At 39.0% G+C, this 24,475-nt stretch overlaps 2 protein-coding genes across 2 annotated transcripts in view; one reads left to right on the top strand and one right to left on the bottom strand.

The window, feature by feature from the left end:
* The window catches only part of LOC126369329 (uncharacterized), a 202,899-nt gene that overhangs the window by 39,039 nt on the left and 139,385 nt on the right, over positions 1-24,475 (top strand). The window lies entirely within an intron of this gene.
* LOC126369342 (uncharacterized) lies at positions 13,409-17,996 on the bottom strand. The gene is made up of 3 exons (XM_050013693.1): positions 17,765-17,996; positions 16,385-17,351; positions 13,409-14,579 (listed from the first exon to the last, which is right to left on the bottom strand). The coding sequence occupies exons 1-2, from the start codon at positions 17,886-17,888 to the stop codon at positions 16,387-16,389; spliced, it is 1,089 nt and encodes a 362-aa protein (XP_049869650.1). The 5' UTR covers positions 17,889-17,996; the 3' UTR covers positions 13,409-14,579; positions 16,385-16,386.

Genomic DNA, 24,475 nt, shown 5'->3' with positions numbered 1-24,475 from the left:
GAATTCTCCCCGTTTTTTCATGGTCCTACATATTTCTCCTATTAGTAGGACCACGAGGGAGACCTACTTCTGTCTGTCTTATTACGTGAAAAATAAAAAAAATACCTCCTGTATAGCAGCGGCAACCCCGCCCTCTCGATGATAGGTGCGCGACTCGACTGCCCGTATCTGCGTAGATGCTGTGACTTACATGTCATAGCATCTAATATTAGATAAAGCTACTCATATCTAGAATAAGTTTACTAACACATATGAGGCATGTTTCGTGAATTAAATAAAATTATTATGCGCGGTAACGCGGCCAGTATAATGGGCACCTTTGAACCAGGTACGAGAGGGGGCGGTATTTTAGACTGACTAGTGTTTGTGTAATAATTTGAAATGTTTTAATTATTCGTAATTTTAAATTATTATTATTATAGGCTGTGTATAGGTACTTATGATAAGAACTACTTAGTGATGTAAATAGCTAGTGACACACCAAATTCGCTTTCTCCATCAACACTAAAGACAAGGCTAGGTAAAGTAAAAAAAAACTCTTTTTGCACTTAAAATCAATAGACGAACAAACGCAACACGCCTCATCCCCGAAGGGCTGGGCAGTGGTGCATAGTATATGCATCCACCCATAGCTATGTTTAAGTCCCATGTAATAGGGGGGAGCATATTGTCATTATCCGTTTAGGAATCGTTGCCCTAATAAAATATTAAATGCAGTGACAATACCCCTGATTGTCGAAACCACTTTGATAGTTTTTGGCTAGGATATTGCAGAATCTCCTGTTTTGATTGATGGGTCAATCAAAACAGAACAAATCATCTTGCTTTTTGGGAAAAGCAAGATGATTTGTGCTTCGGAAGGCAAGTTAAGCTGTCGGTCCCAGGCTACTAAACCTCTACTCAACAGTGGAGCTGCGTTGTTGTGTATACTCCATATCCCCTCCGGTTGATTGAGGGGACCCCTTCTTCTTATCGTGTCGAGGGCAAACTCAAGTATCGGCCCAAAACTTGGCAACAAGTATGGCGCTATCTGCGCTCATCAGATCCTCCTGCGTGCAGGTGTTCGGGCACAGGACACGATGTAAGATGTTCCATCGTTTAGGGAACAGTGTCGCACTTGCACTTTAAGTCCTTATCATGTCGAGACACGATAAGAAGACTTTAAGTCCGAGCCATCCGAGAACTAATTGTCCTGGGGACCTCTGTGCCCATTAGTGGAACGCATACGTATAGGCTGTTTATACAACCTTTAAAAACAGCTCTTAACTTAACATTCAAATCAACAATTCTATAGCCAAACTCACTCTGACCCTTGCCGTTTCATCCTCATTCCTATCCATACCAAACCAACCTCTCTCATAAATACATAGAGCACAAAATGGTAAACATTGCGTTGTAAGATGCGCGCACGCAAATGAGCCGGTACCGTTACTCGTGTCACCAATATGGTCGGCTGTTTACCTTTGACCAGCGACATGGTGGCGTTTATTATTAAATCTTCTTGGTTATAAATACAACGTGTAGTGCTTGTGAAGAGTTGAATATTGGATAAGTAAGTATGAGGTCTCCATCATCCGCGGTTCTTACCGCGTTAATACGACCTCCGTGGTCCAGTGGTTGAGCGTTGGGCTCACGATCCGGAGGTCCCGGGTTCGAATCCCGGAAGTACCACAAAAATTACTTTGTGTTCCCTAGTTTGGTTGAGACATTACAGGATGATCACCTGATTGTCCGAAAGTAAGATGATCCGTGGTTCGGAAGACACGTTAAGCCGTTGGTCCCGGTTGCTACTTACTGATGTAAGTTAGTAGTTGTTACATGAGCTATGTCAGGGGCATTTGGCGGCTCAATAATAACCCTGACACCAGGGTTGATGAGGTTGATAATCCACCTCACAACCCACACGATAGAAGAAGAAGCACCATTAAGTGTAACAATATGTTAATTTATGTTTTTGGGAGTACGCTCCATACCCCCTCCGGTTGTATGAGGGGAGGTCTGTGGTCAACCGTGGGACGTATCATAGGCTGTTTATATAATGGCGCATTGGACTAGTTTGTGAGTCGGTTTTGTGTGTTTATTTATTTATTTTATATTTGGAAGATTTGTTAAAACTCTTTGTATTATAATCTACAATAAGAACACCAATGTTTTTATACTGCTTTATGTATGTACTTACTTTCGTCTTTTGTCTTAGCAAAAACTGTCATTATGAAATATACGTATTTACCACTACGACCTATATTTTCTCTGCTATAATCAGGGATATGAGACTCCCGATATTTCGGTTTAGACCCCGATTCGGGTTGGTTTTTTTTTTAAGCTTATGTTCTACGATTGTATCAACATTACAACTCAACGTGTTGTCGCCTTGTCTTTACATTATCTAACTTAATATCTCAGCTATCGATTGCCCCCGGCTTTACCCGTCGAAATTTGAATAATATCTGTTGACGTCCTAATGCTATGTTATCCTTAGGTTGTGAACATGCTGACATAAGATGTAAGCGATAGCGGAAGCGGAGGGCGATTTCTTTTAATTAATGTGTGTGTGTGACATTGCAGGTTTGAATCACCTGATTGTCCGTAAAATGATTCCATATTAAAATACCTCCACCAACCCGCAGTGGAGCAGCGTGGTGGAGTATGCTCCAAACCCCGTCCGGTTGATTGAGGGGAGGCCTGTGCCTAGCAGTGGGACGTATATAGTTGGTGTATGTTTTTTTATGTGTCGCTCTCTGTCGTAAAATATTTGGACTTCTTGACCGGAGGTATCGGGTTCGCGCCCCTGATTTTAGGAAACATAACGTTTCTGAACTCGAGTTGGGATGTTTATGAAGATATAAATGCATGGGATTAACTGTCTGAGAACTGATATTAGGCAGCTAAATTAATCAATTGTATAACAATATTTTATGTTTATTTTTTTTTTAAAAGAACGTCTAGGGCCCTGTGCCGAGGTTTTTCTTGCAGCTTCTGTTCCCCTGCTATACAGGTTGTGAGAAGCTGCAGTAGTTTTAGGCGGATGAGACGTTCGTTATGTAAAAATTCACGATTCAAATTGTAACTATGTTACCTACTGAATAAAGATATTTTTTTGAATTTGAACTATGCAAAAACCCGTAGTACCTAGAGCGTGCTGGATTGTACTCCGTTTCCTGCTCGATCGGTGACGGAAACCTAGGGGGTTAGCTAAGTTGCAAACTATTAAAACCATCGATAGTGACAGTCTTCTCTTCTTCTATCCTGTGGGTATATGTATACTAAGTCCTTACCCCAACTACAAAGAGTATTGGCACGAAATATAAAACGTATGCATGGGATCCGACTACGCATGCTCTTTTTATTGTGTGGATTATAAGTTAGATTACCAACCCCACCAACCTTGATGTCAGGGTTGCTGTTAAGCCGCCAAAGGCCCCTGACATGGCTCATGTAGCGTCTACTAATTTACATCAGTAAGTAGTAACCTGGACCAACGCTTTAGCAAGCCTTCCGAAGCACGGATCATTTTATTTTCGGACATTCAGGTGATCAGCTTGTAATGTCCTAACTAAACTAGTTTGGTTACCATCCTAACCAAACTAGGGATCACAAAGTAATTTTTGTGAATTTCTCCAACGGGATTCGAATTCTAAACCACTGAATTCAACTTATTACAAGCTTTAAAACATAACTTTTATTATGTTTATGCAACAGACAATACGGCGCAGAGCTGTGGGGACGCGCTGCTGACTGGGAGCGAGTCTTCCGCATGCAGAAGAGAGCCGTCAGGGCTATTGTACAGGTGCCAAAAGATACGTCCGCAAAGCCGCTATTTAGGTCTCTGGGTATCCTGACACTGCCGTCCATAGTCGTGCTGCAGGTAGCCACTTATGTGCGCTGTAACCTAGACGAATACATAACGGCTAGGGAGGTGCATGGACGCAACCTGCGGAGTGGTGGTAGACTGGTAGGTTTTCGTCACAGACTCGCAAAGTCCGATCGGCTGACCCACGTCATGGGCCCGTCGGTGTACAATAAACTGCCGACACACGTCACTGACGCACCGTCTATACCTTGTTTTAAATCGCGACTCAAACGTTGGCTTCTTGAGCACAAGTTCTACAGTTACGATGAATTTATTAATTTGTAATTTAGATAATTAGGTACTGGACAGTACAGTTCAAATATTGTGTAGGTACATTATTTGTATGAATGTATTGATGTAACAATTTTATTTTTAATATTGTAATTATTTTAATTTTTAATATTGTAATGTGACTAATTTTTATCTTGACATGTAATACGAATTATTACCAATAAATTATGAATATGAATATGATAGAGAGGGAGAGGGAGAGAGAAAGAGAGAGAGAGAGAACTACAGAAGTAAAACAACTGCGCCGGCGCTCGCCACCGCTTCCGCTATCGCCTCCGCCTACTCTCTAAACACGTCCCAGTACGGTTTATCCTCAGATTTATCTCCGGACATTACTCACGACGTAAGGCAGGATTATTGTTGGAATCTTTAAGTCGACAGTTGATATATCAAGATATTGCTACTTAGAAAAATACTTTTGTGTTCGAACGTATTTAAAAAAAGAACCATTTTACGTCGACGCGGTAAGTACTTATAATTTTTATGACTTTTTACTAAAAATATATAAAAGGGTCTGTATTAAAACTGCTTTTAAAAGCACCTAAAAATATTATGGTTTTGAAACTTTTCATAGCTCAGGAATCTCTGATAATAAACGATGATAATCCTTTTAACAATTTTGCATCCAAACATAAATTATAATCATTGTATATAATTATAATATCTTTGTACCTTTGGCCGTCGAGACGATGAGTCCTTTTGGCCCGGAGACAAAAAGTTTTATTAAGGCCTTTCGAAGCGTTTCGTTGGCGACGCACGACCCGAGGGCTGGCAGCTTTTTTTCAAAGGGCTAGTTTAGCTGTTCAAAGGGGAAATGTTGCCAGTCTTTTGGCCACTTTGCCTCGGTGTGATGCTTTGGAGGAGTTTTTCTATTTGTAAGGAATTGTATACGTAATATTCTGTGTTTGTGGATTTTAATAAATAGTAGATTATAATCATCTTATGAGGAGCTCGGTGGCGCAGCGGTTAACGCGCTCGGTCTGCGATTGTTGAAGTAAAGCAACTTTCGCAAAGGCCGGTCATAGGATGGGTGACCACAAAAAAAAAGTTTTCATCTCGAGCTCCTCCGTGCTTCGGAAGGCACGTTAAGCCGTTGGTCCCGGCTGCATTAGCAGTCGTTAATAACCATCAATCCGCACTGGGCCCGCGTGATGGTTTAAGGCCCGATCTCCCTATCCATTCTTAGGGAAGGCCCGTGCCCCAGCAGTGGGGACGTTAATGGGCTGATGATGATAATCATTTTATAAATAAATAAAAGACTACTAAACCAACTTGAACAAAAATTCGATTTAAGAAAAAATATAAAATCATCAAAGTTTTTTTGCCTGTTGTACTATCTAACTGATTACAATTGTTTATTTTTTAATATTTATTTTATTTCAAGTGCATTAAAGAGTTATTGTATTTTATTTTTCAATAATGACATTCATTATACCTTAACAAGAGTAGAAGGAAAACAATGCGAGTGTTACATCACACGTGATTTAAATTCCACTAAAGCTTTACTGTTGATAAATCTGGACCAATTTACATACGAGTAATTACCTAAGAGAAAAAATAAAAGCCTTCTTGGGACGTAATGATGAGGACTTGGGACGTGAGCAGGGAGGGATTCAGAAGAGTTTGGGGTCCATGAAAAAGATGACTTTGATTTCAGATTAGAATATATATTTTATATTATGTTTTACTGCAGCAAAAAGAAAAAATGTTTATTAAAAAACAAACTAGCAGTCATGAAATGCCGCCATATAGTAATCTGCCTAGGCAGATCCTAGTTGACTCTGTTTAACGATTGGCCAATAACAGCCTGTGAAATGTGGTGTTGGAGGAGGATGGAAAGAATAAGTTGGATAGAAAGGAAAGAAAGAGTAAGAGAAAGGAGACAAGTATTGAGAGTTATTGAGGAAAGAAGAGGCAAGATAATTGGACACTTAATAGGACGCGAATTTATTAAAAATATAATAGAAGGATAGAGAGGGAGGGGAAGACCAAAAAGAGCTTACATGGAACAAATTAAAGAGAAGGCGAACGTCGTGTCTTATAAGGAATCTAAATAAGCAATATTGCAATATTTGGCGGAAGGCAAGAGGGAAACGACTGAATGCTACACCGACAGTAGTTCTTAAATTAGTGATGATGAAGCAATATTGCAATTTGACATTTGCCCATGTAAAAGTTAGTGCACAATATTGCTTAGATGTATGGCCTTTTTAACCCCCCATGAGTTAAGGAATTATTTGTACTTACAATTATAGGTTAACATTTCACTTACACAACGGTATTTCATAACAGCTGATCACCATTAAATAAAAATTGTCTTTATTTATTCATCCAATTTATCCATAATTTAGACTGTTGTTATAGCAAATCAATCGATTTGAGTCGGTGACATCGATCCATCGATGGACAGTTAGATTAATTTGAATAATAGAATCAATTGTCTGCGGCTAATTGATTCGATCTATGCGATGGTTATCGGCATTCGGAATCTTGAGGCGCCATCGTAAAAGAATACAGTAACTGCACTGATTCCAATAGACCCGTCCTAAAATTAGTTTAAGTTCATATTCATTACTTATAGCAGTCACGAGTAGTTAGAATGTTACATGGCGTTAGGTAGGTAACAAAATTATTATAAACATGTAAAATTATTACATGATAATATACAACACAATCTAAAATATATAATCTTTTTAAATAATATTATTTATTAAATTATTATTTAAATAAAATTATATTATTATTATAATTTCAAATAAGTGTAGATATTTATATAAATGAATAAATAATAAAATTAACAAAAAGGAATATATTATAGAGTTGTATATGAGGTGTTATCATGTAATAATTTTTCAAGTTTATAATAATTTAGTTACCTACTTAACTTTAAATATTTACTTAAGTACTTTATTTAAGTATTTGCTTAGCTTTGTCAACAAAAAACTCTTCAATATTATAATAACTTTATATATTGTTGTCATTTTGTTAACCGCCGAAACGGAAACGAACGGATAATTGGCAGGATGTTCATTTTAAAATGAATGAGTGAATTAAACAATAACCTGCTCGAATCAAATAGACATCTCGCAGGCGTGTCACCCGTGTGACGTATGCTGCCAACTTAATTCTACTGGGCTTATACGCCAACATTCCTTAGCCTAAAATTGTCGTATGTTCCTGACGATTATCCTTCCCACTCCTTTTTGGTGGACATGAAAATTAAATTACGAGGTGTACAAAACGATCGAAAATATGATGTGATAAACGTCAAGCCCTTGCGTAAACAATATATTATAAAATCATCAAAGACCAATCTATGGAGCGCTTACTACCGTGGCACAGTTCGACTGCCCTTAATGCGTCCCTGCGCAGGAGTGCATCAAATTCCCATTAAAATGCCAGAACGCTGCACTAGGTGCTATGAAAAACTATACGATGACTTTTATCGCAGGATTGGTTCATCTTAGTTCGTCGGTCACCTTGGGGAAGCTTATGGAGACAGGTAGATATTGCTTGCTTTCTATCACTGTAGTGGGTGCATATCTTTGGGCATATTGACTCACCAGGGTCGATTAATTCTTTCATATATATAATCCTCTCAGACGACGTCCTGAACCGAGACTCACGTCCAACTAGGCACCCTCAGGCCTGTTGTCTTAAATTTTGTACTGGGTGAGAGCCCCCCTTTGTCCAGCCAAGTTGTTCGAGCCATTTGAGGCAAATCTGGAATAAAACAAGTATATTCACGGTCCCGTGAAATTGTGCTAAGCATGGCTAAATCCTTGGCTAAACCAATATCAACCGTGAACCAGCGCACGCGCCTGGAATGTTTGAAAAAGTATACTGTGACGTATTACTCAGGTGTGTAAACCATGGCAGAAGTATATGAGTTGTAGAGTGTAGTAAAAGGAAGATGTGTGAGTGGATTAGGTGAGCGGACCCTGTGGGAAACGGGATAACGCTAGGGATATGGAAATTTTTATTTGATTAGGTCGGAAAATATTTTTTATGGGATAAGATATTATTATTTAATTTCACGTAAAAAGTAATTTGTACTTCATGTTATTACTTTGTGAGACTGTCCTTTGTTTGGTAAGGACTTTTCAGTCTTGAATCACCTGATTGTCCGAGAAGAAGAAGTCATTTATTATAGATATGAGTAGGTATAGGTACACAGTAGGAGTGAACATAATAATTAACTGGGATTAACTGTCGGAGACCTGGTATTAGCCAGCTAAATTACTCAATTTTTTAAAAGAACGTCTGTGTGAACGTCTGTGTGTGAGTGCCCTGTGCCGAGGTTTTTCTTGCAGCTTCTTTTCCCCGGCTATACAGGTTGTGAGAAGCTGCAGTAGTTTAGGTGGATGAGACGTTCGTTATGTAAAAATAGACGATTCAAAGTGATAAAGATATTTTTGAATTTGAATAAACCTTATTTCTAAAAAGGTACGTCAGCTCAGCAAGACGTTATGACACTCCGACATTGAGGGAGTACCAGAACGCTGATTTTCAGCAGTGCCCCAAGAAAGTTTTCTTTTTATAACACTATCATTTCATTACATAAAATCATAAAATGCTAAGTCCTCGCCATATTAAAATAAAATATCTTACTGCACAGCACATAAAATATTATTATCCTAGTCATAGAAACATTCATCAGATTGGATAAAGATTGCTCGGTCACAACGTGATGGATGACCAATGCAAAATGATGCTCCAAGATCCCCGCATTTGCGTACGCAAGAAGTTATTGTCGTGGTCTTTATTTTGGAATGCATTTTGCTATTTTTAGACTTGCATGGTAAAGTAAATTGGAAGAAAAGAGACTTTGTGTTTATGTTAGTAGAATTCCGCGGATCTTACCGCGTTTAAATGGGGATATGAGACTCCCGATATTTCGACACTGTTGCAAGTGCCATGATCACGGGATGACGAAGATGATGATGATGTGCTTTAATTATGATAATAACCGCGTAAACTTAAAACAATTGTTTTTAATGATTATATTAATGCCCGCCAATTCCCTTGTATTGGAATAGAGAAGAGCCTCTTTTACCTCTGTAATAATTTCTTAGTTTGTGCAATAAGTAAATACCTAATGTCTCCGACTCCTGAAGAAACTTCCTCCTGTCATTTTCTTATCCGCCGAAAAAGAAAGGGACGGATAATTGCAAACTGTTAATTTTAAAATGAATGAATAACCGGGCGAATAAAATGGGCATCTCACTCATATGTAATCCATATGAGCGAGATTCACTTGCGTTGTCAACTTAATTCTGTCGGGCTTTTACTTCTATCTAAAATTGACATGTATTCCATCATAAAATAATAATAAAACTCTAATTAACAATGTCAAAGTTTAGTTTTTATAATCTAGAAATTCATTTATACTATAAAAGCAATGTTGTAGCTACCATTCTGTCAAATTAACTTTAGGCGCAGCTTTGGTCATGTTTGTAGATGCGGTGGGAAGTTTATTATATACACATATAACTGTATAACAAAGTATAAGTAAAACAAAGTATAACTGCCGGTTTGTCAGTTTAAACGAGTAGTATTAATGTGCGTATATTAATAAAACGAACAACGTGTGAACTGGAGATGTTCTCTGATAGATAGTTGTGAGCTAATGTGAAACAAACGATCATTATGATTGAATTGAAAAATGAATCAAAATAATCACACGCGTTGCCTTCATTTTTTTAAATCTCGGCAATCATCGTATTTCCGAAAACAAATGCTAATTTCCATGTCCATCAATCGGGCCGTGTACAGTCAAGAGTAATATAATGTACCCACTTTAGGACTCTGTCGCACTAACATATTTGACATTTAGTGAGACTTACAGTTCAATTTGTCAAAAAAGTTAATGTGACATAGTACCAAAGTGTATACATATTAATGCTCGTGACTGTACTCACCGGTGACTGCGACTCCCCGTGTTGTTGTCCGCACCCTTTCAGATGCGAGTGGAGTGTCCTCTCCACAGGCGCTGCACTAGGGTCAAGATAAATTATAAAATTCTGGTTACTAAATAAATACAGATCTATAAGTAACGAAACAGATTGATTCTTTTTTCAATTTAACTTACTTATTTTTGAATTTTAATCAAGAAAAACGTAATAATAAGTCCGACTTTTGACCACGTCACAGTGTGCTTTTTCACACAAATTCCATAGTTATTTCGTGTTTTGACGTTTAGTAAAACGTACCTGATTTGACCTGTTGGAAACTGGCCTATTATTCGATTTTACAATAAAGTAGTTCAGCATCACGCCTATCTCCCCGAAAAAGTAGGCAGATGTGTAGGTATAGTACCTATTGCCATTTACTGGACACAACTCCTGGAAACGACGTGATATCCATTATTTGTGATCCAAATATGAATTCAGAATGTTATGTTATGTTATGTTAGTGGGCTCTGTTTTCCGCATTTAGACTCTAAGATGGCCCATTATGCGTGTGATTGTTGACTACGTAAGCCAACCTATCTCCTTCCAGAAGCTCAGAAGCCTCCTGGGGTTTTCACAGGCTTCGCGGAGCGACCCCATTTCTTTGAGGATTTTTACCCGTTGTGCTGACACTCCCGTGCATTCCAGGATTACATGGGGGGCAGTTTCTTCTGCGTCTAGACAGCCTCTGCAAAGTGGGCTGTTCGTTATCCCTAAGTTAAATAGGTGCTTGTTGAGTGGGCAGTGACCCGTAATACTGCCTATACATACTGAATTCAGAATGAAAGAAGATTATATCTTTACTAAGTAACTTTGTTTTCAAGTTCAGGGGCCTAAGCTAAGTTTTTTGACGTGACTTATTGCAGTTTTGCCGCAAATGGCATTTCCCACTTGACCGGACAAATATGGAGCGCTGAGGGCTCCTGTAGTATTTGTTGGTAATCGACAGAGATAGTGATAAAAATGTATGGGATTGACATTAAGGTGACATGTCAATCCCATACATTTACATACATTTGTATAACTGTCACTGTCATATATTTTTGCAGCTCGACTAAGCTCCCAGGTACTCTAAAACAGGGTCACAGGGTCCACATAATATCAGCGTCGTGGTTCACGCCGCGACTTGCGCTGAGCGAGGCCCTTTTATCTCACGACGTCCACCACTACATTATGATCATTTCGACGAACATCCGTTTTGCTTTATTATACTCGTATTTATTTAGTGAAAATTTTAAACGATGTTATTGTCTTGTTTTTGTGTGTGACGTCCTTTTATAAACTATTTCTATTATATTCTATAAATCGTACCGTCCACAAGAGCGGCTCACTAGGTACTCATAAATAGTTATCTAATGAATGCTACACTTTTAATTACATCGAACTAACCGGTCAACGCACTGCAGTGCGCAGCGTTAGTATACTAACACTTACGAATTAAAAATACTTCACGGAAGTTGTTTGAAGTGATTTTTGAGGAGCAACGCTGCATTGAAACTATAAACATCATACTTTGAAATGCTTCGTCAGAAATAGCGTAAAGGATAAACCTGATTTATAGTGAGAACTCGTAACCTACATTTTCTTGTATACTGAAAACGGTTATTAGGGTTAAACTTCTATTTATAATAAGTTGTGTTTTTATTGTTATTTTTTAATTTTTATCTCACTTTTCTATTTATTTCCATATCAGGTTAACCAATTTATAGACTAAGGCCTTAGCCAAGTTGCAAACGATTATGACAGTCGACAGTTATTTTTTGACGTGACTTATTGTACATTTGCCGTAAATGGCATTAACTACTTGACCGGACAAATGGGAAGCGCTGAGGGCTCTCCCGGTACAAAATTTAAGAATACTGGTCTGAGGGTGCCCAGTTGGATGCGAACCTCGGCTCAAAGCGTTGTCTGAGAGGATATTATAGAAAGATTTAATCGACTCTAGTGAGTCGATAGCGTTGAGGGAAATCGTCGACTACGCCGAGGTGGTCGGTATGGGGGTTTTGAAGTGTTTGTTGTCGCGAGCTGAAGCACACACAATTATACGTTTCTTGCAATTGATCGTAGAAGAAAAAGAAGAAAAAAGTATTGCCATTTTATGCATTCATCATCATCAATTTAAGAGCCTTTTCTTTAATCTGTTCCATGTAAGCTCTTCTTGGTCTTCCCCTTCCTCTCTTTCCTTCTAGCTTTACTTCTATGATGTTTTTAATAAATTCGTCGTGTCTTATTAGGTGTCCAATCATCTTGCCTCTGCTGTCTTCAATAATTCTCAGTATTTGTCTCTTTATGCATTAAAAAGTAAAAAAAATATACTTTTATGTTGCCAACACTGTACTTAAACACAGCTGGCGAGGCTTGATGCTGTTATGTTGATATAAAAACCCCTTTTTAACCGACTTCAAAAAAAGGAGGAGGTCCGTTGGGATTTTTTTTAACATTACCTCGTTCACATAATACTCATAGTAATTAAGTATTAAAATCATAATAAATTATAGAATATTTCCTTACTGCGCCCGAGTTTAAAGCTGAAGATTTAAAACCTTGTTTTCATAGCTAATCACTGTCCATAAAAGTCAACGAAATGAGCAAGTTGACACCAAAAGCCTACTAATTAAGTACGGTAGGAATCCCCAACCGGTCTTGAAGGGAATTTATGTATGGGAACTAATCAGTAAAAAACTATCGTTGCTTTATACAAAAAACAACATACGCGCCACATTCTGACGTGATTTTCTTCAATAAATGTATGCACATAATGGTGCTAATTCTTCTAAACACCATTTAATTTTATTTTAAGTTACACCTGTCATTTTCTTATCCGCCGAAAAGGAAAGGGACGGGTAATCGACTGGCATAATGTTTATGGAACACACGTCAACTAAGCACAAATATATGATCAAACGAACTTCTCAAGTGAAGTTCGATCGATATTATATGAGTCGCTTCATTCGAAGATATAAATAAGATTTACTAGGTAGTCCTTTTAACCTACAGGCAAATGATCGCACGTTCAAAGCATCGATTTATCAATCGATATTTTTTTTTTTTTTTTCTTTTTTGTATTATCTGTGTCAACTGTCAATCTGTCATTCTTTTTGAGAGAAACTATAATATTTTCTGATAGAACAAGGGGATCGACAGACGGGTTGGGAGGGAACTTATATCTTCGAATGAAGCGACTCATATAATATCGATCGAACTTCACTTGAGAAGTTCGTTTGATCATATATTATATTTCGTCGCTTCATTCTTCAGATATAAATAAGATTTACTAGGTAGATGTTCAGAGACTAGTGTTTATTAATCAAAACACTTTTATGAAATCAGAAAATATTTATTTCTTTACCTTTGAGCAAACGAAACTTAAAATTATAATCACAGATTATTCTTATCATTAATAATTAGTTAAAGGAATTATTTACGAGCAGTATACGTATACAATCATTTATTTATTATATAAAAATATATTATGGAACGTTTTTATCCCTCAGAATCATTTTAGCAAAAACTCCTTCTTCTATAATTGGACGGTTGTAAAATCTAGCGAAGCTCTGCGACGTGGTGGACCAACCGGCTGTTTTCCTTATAGTGTCCAGACATACACCAGCGGAGGCCGCAGCCGACGTGGACGCGTGCCGCGTACTGTGCGCGCTGAATACCCTTCCGTCAACTCCACTTTCTGAAAGTGTTTGCTTAATCCATCTGCTGATCGATTGGGCAGAGGCTTTCTTATGGGGCTTCTTATGAGTAATGAGAAGCTCATCTATGTTGTCGGGTCTTAGCGATGGTGTCCTCTCGAGGTAATCTAGTAACGCCGTTGCTGGGCATATCCTCGGGTTCTCTTCGTAGAACGGTAAAAATAATACGGGAGGTTCTCTACCCGCCGCAGAGGTTTTAATAATATCGTGTATCGAGATCTTTATTCCTGAGGTCATTTTGTGGATATTGTTTACCTTTATGAGGGACAATGTCTGTACTCTATGAGCGGTACATAGGGCTAATAAGACAACCAGCTTTTTAGTGAGTTTTTCTAACGACAAATCTTTGTTAGGGAACCAGTCGGAAATGTAATTTAGCACAGTCTGGGGGTCCCATGTACTAGAGTACTTGGGTCGGGTTGGTTTCTGCTTATAAACGCCTTTCAGAAGTCGTTTGATTCGATCGTCTGAGCCGATATCATTCCCAACAAGCAACGATAACGCAGATCGATGGCTGTTAATTGACCCGTAAGACGCACCATTTTTAAACTGTATTGTCAAGAAACTTAGTATAGAAGAAACATCAGGATTAAAGACCTCAATCTTATTCTCAGTACAATATACCCACCACAACTTGTATGAAACATTATATTGTTTCAACGTATTGCATGAGATAGAGGACAGCATAAGGTCTAGCGCTACTTGGGGAGTATTCCGTCTTGCGAACGCGATCCTGAGAGCATCGCGGCCCCCAGGGTAAGGGTCTTGTGCAGTGGGTGTATTGATCTGGAACGAGATAGTAACAAATTCTTGTTAGGGCTAAAATAAATTATATCAGAAACTACCATTCTTTTTAGCAATGGGAACCATGGTTGCCCGGGCCAGTAAGGGAACACTAAAATACCTGTCGCTCTCTCGTTAACTATTTTTCTTAAGCATTTGAGAATCAAAGCGAAAGGAGGAAAGGCGTAAAAGTTGTATGAATGCCAAGGAATTGTAAAAGCATCCACCGAGAGAGCGTCAGGGTCCTGCTTCCAGGATACATAAGTAGCGCATTTGGCATTAGTGCGAGAGGCGAATAAGTCTATATCCGGTTCACCTAGAGTGGCGACTATTTTGTAAAATGCCCAATCGGCTAGTTCCCACTCTATATCTGCGTTAATCTTACGCGATTCTTCGTCGGCTTCTATATTTTCCTTCGTGTTGATGTAAGATGCGTAAAGCCAAATGCCTCGCCTCTCGCACCATTGCCAAATTTGTTTTGTCAGTTCGTTAAGGTGTGGAAACTGTGTCCCACCCATACGGTTTATATAACATAAAGCCGTCGTATTGTCAACTCTAAGTAGGATAGAGCAGTTAGTTAAATTTTTAGAAAAACTTTTTAATGCTAAAAATACGGCTAGGAGTTCTAAATAGTTAATGTGATGAAAGAGCTCATCATCTTTCCATTGACCATTAACTCGGCTGTCATTGCAATAAGCTCCCCATCCAGATCTAGAAGCGTCGGAAAATATTTCCAGCTTGAAGTTATCATCGGGTCTTAAAGAGTTTGAGACGGACATAATATTGGTTCTCCACCAATTTAAGTCATCTAAAATGCAATTTGGTAATTTAATTTTAACCTCAAAATCAGCATATTTTTGAAGTGCCAAGTATTTTTGTCGCTCAAATTCTTTAGTGTATAGCCAGCCGTACTTAACAGCCGGACAAGCAGCTATAAGGACCCCGATTAATTTGGAAAAATCCCTAATGGTGCAAACGGGCAGTGTAGAGAATTTATTTAATAATGTCTGTATATTTCTTCGTTTTTCATCTGGTAAGCCAAGAGTCATATTAACTGTATGAAATATGAAGCCTAAAAATTTACATGTTTGTTTAGGAATTATTGAACTTTTTTCATAATTAATTACAAATCCGAGGCAGGTAAGTAAATTAAGTGTCTCCTTAACGTTATGGGAGCACTCCTCGAAAGTATCGCCTATGCACAAGATATCATCGAGGTATATTACAGACTTATGATTTCGATCTCGCAAATAACTGACAACTTCTTTCATAATCTTAGTGAATACTCTAGGTGCAACAGAGAGACCATAGGGCATAGCATTAAACTGATAACATTTTTGATCAAATTCAAAACGTAAATATTTACGATGACCTTCCCAAATAGGCACTAATAAATAGGCCTCTTTGAGGTCAATTGTGGCCAAATAGCCTTTTTTCGGAATTAGCTTTGCTGCTGTCCTATGGTCCTCCATTTTAAAGTGAGATGATAAAACAAATTTATTAAATGATTTAAGATTGAGAATAAATCTTTTACCTCCACTTGCTTTAGGGGCCAAAAATATATTAGATAAGAAATCTTCTTTGGATCTTTTACATATAGAAATTGCACCTAGAACAGTAAGTTTTTCTATAGATAAAAACATTTCTGCCCGTTCGCTTTCGGGGATAACATGAGCATGGAAATTGGCTTGTGAAATGTTACTGTTGAGTGGTATAGTAAAACCATCTCTAATCCATCTAAGAACTTCCTTATTTTCTGTAATTTTAAGCCAGCAATTATAAAAATGTCTAATTCGACCTGCATGTACCTCTATGGATGGTGCGACGGGGCATGTTGTCTGCTCGATGGTGGTGCTTTTGATTGAGCAGCATGGGTCGTCCTCCTTGGAGCTTGGGCCGGCTTCCTCTGCCCCCCTCTCCCACCCCTGTTGGAAGAGTATCGAGGAGGGCCCATCCAGTTTCCCTGAAACCGAGGGCGGTTATTGCTCGCCGGGGTAGGAGATGCAGTTACTGCCTTTGTAGTTGGGACAGCCTTCTTTATTTGGAAGCCCTGCTTCTCAATAGCCTTGGAGGCTTTGATCTTGTTTGAGAGGCCATTTCCAAACAGGGTATCATCTCTCTCCACGTCTTTGATTATAGATAAGAACGTCTTTTCTAAACCTGGTGTTATAAATCGTTTTCGGGCCTCAGTTTCCAAGAAATGTAAGTCACACAGTATGCGGCAGCTGTCACTTAGATGTTTTATTGCTAACACCCTTTCACCATCAGGTTCTAATAGTAAGGATAATCCCTTATTAAGAGCTGTTAGCCCTAGCCCCAGCTGTTGTTGTACCTGTTCTACTCTTTTGTCTTTGAACCTAGTAGGTTCGCTTACCGCAGCCAACAGCTCTGGGTTTAATTTAGGGGCTTGTAGTAGCGGACAGTTCTCAGGCACTGCAAATTGTTTTATCAATTTCTCTTTAACTTCTTTTGTTAAGCCTTTCCGCAGAATAGGCTGCCAAAGCTGAGCCAGCTTGTCGTGAATCTTCTCTCCAAACTTAGGTGTCTCCTCCGTTGTTTCTCCTAAAGCAGACAGGATGTCTGGATCCAGCTCCGGAATCATACTCTGTATGGGGTCTGTGTTTCCATTGATGGCCACTTCGGGTGCGGTTGGTTCTGTACCGCAATCAGACACAGGTGCATAATTGGACGGAGTCTCTCCAAGCGCGCCGGCTTCGTCATGTGAGGTCCTGTCGGGTTCGCCCTCAATCTCACTTTGACCATGTGGCTCATTATCTACAAAGTAGAAACAGAAATGTCAACTACAGTACCCGCCGTCATATAAATATGAATAAGTTGGAGGTGTTAACCCTCGGTTAACCTTCTCCCGAGTAACTGAGTTCAAAAAACCGTAAGCGATAGGTTAGAGTTTGAGGTTATGATGACAAACTATTTATGTAAGTCATAGAATTAAATTCAGGTTAGTTTTCGGGTTATTATTATCATTGCTAAAGCGTGTGGTAGCCCACGGTTACCCTCAAAGTGCTTCAAAGCAAGTTTTATGTGTGAAGTGAGCCACGCGTTAACCCGCGGTTAACCTCTAGGCAGAATTTGCTTAATTGTGATAACCCACGGTTATCATCTAAGCCTTTGTTTTAATTGGATAAAATAGAACTCATTGAACACTGTAAGCACAGCACAGTACTTACCCGAAGTTTCGTCTGAGGATGAGTACACAATCCGACGTCGTTTTTTATGGTGTTTTTCTTCTTCCTCCAGGCGGCGTAATTTTCGACGATAGGATTTAATTTTCTCACGTTTACTTTTCGGCATGTTAAAACAGGATTTTTAACGTTTAGAATCGAAAAATCCAGGAACGCGTGCTTTAGTTTGCCTCGCACGAAAAAAGAATGACAGATTGACAGTTGACACAGATAATACAAAAAAGAAAAAAAAAAAAAAAAATATCGATTGATAAATCGATGCTTTGAACGTGCGATCATTTGCCTGTAGGTTAAAAGGACTACCTAGTAAATCTTATTTATATCTGAAGAATGAAGCGACGAAATATGTATAATCTAAATCAACCCCATAAAATGTTTGCATTGGCTAATAAGCCGACAAAATTAAGTTGACAGCACACTTCAAACAGTTTGCATACCAGGGAGATACATACACACATACATAAACTCACGCCCATAATCCCAAATGGGGTGGGCAGAGCCACAAGTAATCAAAGACAACTTGCAGCCACTGTTGATACGAAGACCAACACCAGCGAGATATCTTTTTGATTCGCCAGGGTTATTCATTCATTTACTCACTCTTTCTAAAATTGAGAGCTGTCAATCATCCGTCCCTTTCCTTTTCGGCGGATAAGAAAATGACTAATTAAAATAAATTAAAGTAAAATTAGGAGGTGTTTGCAGAAATCGGGGCCATTATAACATCACGCCGTAAGGAAGGAATAGAATAGAATAGAAATAGTTTATTATTAGGAAGGCAGAAATGAAAAAAGGCGAAATGAGGTCTTTGCGTAGCATCTGCGGTGTGAAGTTGAGTGATAGAGTGAGAAACAGTCTGATAAGACAGAGATGTGGTGTAAAAGACGATATAGTGACTAGGATTGAGAAAGGAATGTTAGGTTGGTTTGGACACGTTGAGCGGATGAAGGATAATAGAATTGCAAAAGCGGTATATAAAGCGAAAGTTGATGGTAGGGCTGGCAGAGGAAGACCGAGAAGGACTTACGATGGTCAAATTGGAGATGTCCTTAGAAAAGGTTCAATACGATCTACTCTGAACCGGCGTGCGTGTATGAAGCGATTGATGAATGTGGAGGAAGCAAGAGAAGTGTGTCAGGATCGAAGCAAATGGAATTCTATAGTTTCTGCTTACCCCGGTGGGAAATAGGCGTGAGTTTATAATAATAATAGGAAGGCAGAGGTATACTCTATTTTTTTTGTCTTTTAATTTACCTACCAGTGTTTCACGAACGTTATTGTATAAATCCAAGACTTGGCAGTGTTGGCTCGTTAAGAATTCATGATAGCTACATTTTTAACAGATTTGCAGCTATTCCAACGAAACATTTAAATAAACCTGTTCCAAACACGCTGTAAAGTAAGATAATTCGACCATAATAAGTCGTTAACCCAGTTAGTGGGGTTCACCGCACGTGCGTCGGCGCAGGTGCGTCTTTCTCGGAAGTGTCGCAGATCGAGTAGGCTGGAGAGTAGGAAAATAGTGGTCTGACTGACGGCGAATAGCGGGTATACAGCCAGCGAAAAGTAATCTAGGGTGGTATTAATAAACAAATCTCAGCTTCGAGACTGCCCTCAAGATCATGTCAATGTGACAGTTCTTATATAAAAACAGGGACTTGAGCATGATCTTGAGGGCAGTCTCAGCTGATATTAGTTTATTCTTCTTTTAACGTGTGGGTTGTAAGGTGGAGTACCAACCTCATCCACCCTGGTGTCAGGGTTATTATTGGGTCGCCAAAGGCCCCTGACATGGCTCATGTAACTACTACATACTTACATCAGTAAGTAGAAACCGGGACCAACGGCTTAACTTGCCTTCCGAAGCACGGATCATCTTACTTTCGGATAATCTGGTGATCAGCCAGTAATGTCCTAACCAAACTAGGGACCACAAAGTCATTTTTGTGATATGTCCTCACTGGGAATTGAACCCGGGACCTCCGGAATGTGAGGCTAACGCTCAACCACTGGACCACGGAGGTCGTTCAAGTTTATTAATACCACCCCTAGAATCATTCGCGTGCGCAGGACATGTGCCTCAGAGGGCGGTGGGAGGGGAGCTACTTGGTGACCTGTCACCAGTAGACATTTTGAAGCTTCACTTGGTATTAGATACCTACCGTGGTAGTCTTCTGCTTCTCTTGTTTTGGGATGTAAGGTCAATGTTCGACCTCACCAACCGTGGTGTCACGATCAACGATGCAAACTATTACAACCATCGATAGTGACAGTTCTCTTCTTCTATCGTGTGGGTAACCAAGTCCCTACCCAAACTACAAAGAGTATTGGCACGAAATATAAAAGGTATGAAAGGTATCCGACTATGCATACTTCTTTTATTGTGTGGGTTGTAAGGTGAATTACCAACCTCATCAACCCTGGTGTCAGGGTTACTATTGAGTCGCCAACGGTCCTTGACATAGTAACCGGAACCAACGGCTTAACGTGCCTTCTGAATCACGGATCATCTTCCTTTCGGACAATGGATGATCAGCCTGTAATATCCTAACTAGGGATTCCAAAGTGATTTTTTCAAAAAGTTTCACATAGTTAGTGCCGAGGTTTTTCTTGCAGCTTCTTTTCCCCGGCTATACAGGTTGTGAGAAGCTGCAGTAGTTTTAGGCGGATGAGACGTTCGTTATGTAAAATTGACGATTCAAAGTGTAACTATGTTACCTACTGAATAAAGATATTTTTGAATTTGAATTTGAATATGTGAGTGCAACAATGATTTTTCTAAGGACTTTTAGGTAAGCATGTCCAGTCGGTCACATCGAATGCCGGGATTCAGACCAGGGACCTTCGGATCGTGAGTCTAACCCTCAACCACGGTAGTTTGATTAGGAATACTTCACTGCCTGTTACTTTACCGCTAGTAATAACACCTGTGTTCAATCCCTTTGTTTACCTGCCTTATCTCTTCCTTGTGCAATGTGTGCTTAGTACAGTCACGAGCATTAATATGTATACACTTTGGTACCATGTCACATTCACTTTTTTGACAAATTGAACTGTAAGTCTCACTTCTTCTTCTTCTTTGCGAGTCGATGGCGATCGAAACTAAATTTTTGCTGACCAATAATTGGCCACGCTTACGGCATTGTCAGTGGCTTCGTAAAGGTCTTTAATAGTGCAGGTGTTAGGGCACTTAGGACAGCACAAAAGGTGAGCCATAGTTTGTGGTGATACTCCACACTCGCAATCATCGCAACCATCAGCCAGGTATCCCCACCTGCAGAGATTATCCTTGCAGCGCCCAACCTGTGTCCGGAGCCTATTTAAAGACTTCCATGTGGGCCACGCTAGATTACTTCCAGGCGGGAGACCCTCCGAAATAAGTCTAATAAATAAGTCTCAATAAATGTCAAATATGTTAGTGCGACAGAGTCCTAAAGTGGGTACATTATATTGCTCATGACTGTACACACATACATACACAATGACTATATATAGTGCAGGTAATCTGCCACAATATGCTGTACTAGCTAAGTACGGAGTACTATTAGGTATTATGTTCTCTGTGCTTTGTTGCTTTGTTTGTGCTTAGTTGTTATGGAATCCTTGGGTTTTGAGCGTGTTCTATCTACTTTGGTAATGCTATTTTTGCAGTTTAAAATAACGTATACAGAATGCTCGGTGAGGTGTATGTGATGAATGTATCTTTATCTACTCCATCATCATCATTTCTCTAGCGTTATCCCATTTTCCTGAAGATTTGATAGGTCCGGTTTTTTTACACGCGACTGCCTGTCTGATCTTCCAACTGTCCAAATACGCGTCACCTCTAACTACCCCAATTAGGAATATTGTCGTGAACTTATGGTGCTGATTTCATTACACACCATGTAAGTTTATTTTAAATTATATCAGTCATTTTCTTACATATTGTTTTAAGTTTACGCGGTTATTATCATAATTAAAACACATAATAACACTAGTGAGTGCGGTTTATCGTAGTGAGTTTGGTGCGAGTTCAGATGGTTCCGAACATTCCGATATCAAATACATACAAGCGGTAAAGAAAGAGGGTAGACATATGTCTGCCCGTAGAAAATTTTCGATCTATCTACTCCACTCCAATCTCATCAGTCATCCCGTGATCATGTCACTTGCAACAGTGTCAAAATATCGCTAGTCTCATATCCCTGATTTAAACGCGGTAAGAACCCGTTATTCTGTGTTTTAATTATTGTCATTTTCTTATTCGCCGAGAAGGAAAGTGACGAGCATGGAACAGAAGTCAATTTTAAGCAGAAATTTCAAAACCCTCCCAAAATTTTATGTGAGTATGTAATGACTATAGAGAACCGGAGAGGAAATATGATTGGCCACCTGATACGACACGATTCATTTATAACAAACATTATAGAAGGAAAAATTGAAGGGAAGAGAGGAAGGGGTAGACCTAGGAGAACATTTATGAAACAAATAAAAGAGAAGGTCGTGTCGTATCGGGAGGTGAAGGTTTTGGCGGGAAGAAGAGAGGAATGGCGGTTACTCCAACGACAAGAGCGCAGCTCTTAAATAGAGAGAGAGAGAGAGATGTAATGTATACCAATAGGTACCAATGTATCACATAGAAGAGCGGGGCTACTAACACAAGTAAATATTTGCTTAAAAGTTGTCTCAAACACGAGGATTGTATTGATTTATGGTAAGTAAATAAATATTTTTTTGATTTTTAATTTTTTTGAATTTGAGTACATACTTAAGTACTTAAATAGTAACCAGGACTGACTTCTGTTGCTTATGGACAGGTCAATTTTCAGCAATCTGCTACACAAAATCCATGGCAAAGTTGAAGTTTAATCGCGAATCCCGATTCGATTGCTTTGATTGACGGAATTGAAAGCGGTCAGTTTGATTGCAAAACAAACGCTCCGCGGCTGTTAAAGGTGCTTGTTATCGCTAATCCGCAGTTTCCTGGCGATTGTTGATGGATTGGTTCAGTTAACTAACTAAAGGTACAATGTTCGTAAATCGGTTGCACCGTCCTCCCGCACTTTATACGAACACACGCAGACAATTCACTATCAAAACCTACACCAACAGTAACTTAGGTACACCACGTTAATGCATGACGAATTCTTTTAAACTTCTACTTTGTTGTGCCCGAAAGGGTCTGTGATGTGAAACTCATAATATAACTTACCAACTTGTACACCATCATAGTATGAAAATTAAGAATATTGAATATTTCATTGCCATTTGCCATGTACTTAGTTAAGAGAGTTTTTGTAATTATTTCTTTTTATTTTGATGCAATAAAGTGTATTTGTATTGTATTGTAATATTGTTTCGCGGAACATAGCATCACGCCCGTATCCCCGAAGGGGTAGGCTGAGGTGTATAATAGTACAGTCATGAGCAATATAATTTACCCACTTTAGGACTCTGTCGCATTAACATATTTGACATTTAGTGAGACTTACATTTCAATTTGTCAAAAAAGTTAATGTGACATGGTACCAAAGTGTATACATATTAATGCTCGTGACCGTACACACTCTCCCTATTCATGTAAATAGTGATCGAGCCTATTGCTGTTAGCCGGACACAATTCCTGAGAACTACGTCACATCAACTATCCATAATCCAAACATGAATTCAAATTCATAAATTCTAATTCTGTGGTTTTGAGCCCGAGCTGGTTTTCGAACCCCTGACACTATTACGTAAGTCAAGCATTCTTATTAGAGTGAATAGGCATTTGCTAGGTAAGCGTGATTAAGTTATCATGTCCGAAATAAATTATTTTTATTTATTATGGGATATTATTAATTTATACAATTTTTATTTTATTTTTATTTCTTTACAATCTTACCTGATGGTAAGTGATGATGTCGGTCGAACTTACCACAGGAACTTACCACATCGTCACTTACCATCAGGTAAGATTGTAAATAAAAAAAATAAAAATAATTTATTTCGGACATGATCCATAGAGGTTCGTAACAAACAATAAACAACTTACTCTAGTGTTAGCAATAGAACAATACAATACAAATATACTTTATTGCCCCAAAATAAAAATAAATAATTACAAAAGACTCTTATCTAGGTACATGGCAAATTTCTTCCAGACAACCATGAGGTGAGGAAAAATGTAAAAACACAATAACAACAACAACACAACAATTAAGGTAACATTTACACACGACACGGCTCGACAATTACAAATAACATGAAAACGTACACGTTAACACAACACATTACTAATAAGCAGGTTCCCACCGCCTGGTCACCGGTATCCGCAAGTCCACTTCAGTATTTAAGCGCATCCAGTGGCCCAGCAGTGGGGAGTCCCAACCTATCAGGTTGTGGCCAAAGGCGAGCCTATATTATTTAAAAAAGTTCCCCTGCCCAGCCCTGTTGGAAGGGTTATCACGGATTTGGTTTCAGCAGACACCTCCTATAGGTACGTGTAAGGTACTAAACCTCTCATTATTTTCAATACATTACTAAGCATTTCAAAAATAGTTTTAAAGCCGCGCGGCGGCTACACTTCAACTCTTACGCACATTTACTCAGGTGCGCGTGCGCCGTGTTCTATACATATTCCACTCACGATCCTCTCTCTGTGTACACGCAGCCGCTATAAACCCTTTGTATTGGATTACTGCACGTCTATTGATGTTGATTGACTTTTTTATG

This window comes from Pectinophora gossypiella, chromosome 9 (assembly GCF_024362695.1).
Source record: "Pectinophora gossypiella chromosome 9, ilPecGoss1.1, whole genome shotgun sequence".
In the NCBI taxonomy this organism is placed as follows: Eukaryota; Metazoa; Arthropoda; class Insecta; order Lepidoptera; family Gelechiidae; genus Pectinophora; species Pectinophora gossypiella.
Note: the sequence above shows the minus strand (reverse complement) of the source record. Positions and strands in the feature narration are given on the sequence as shown.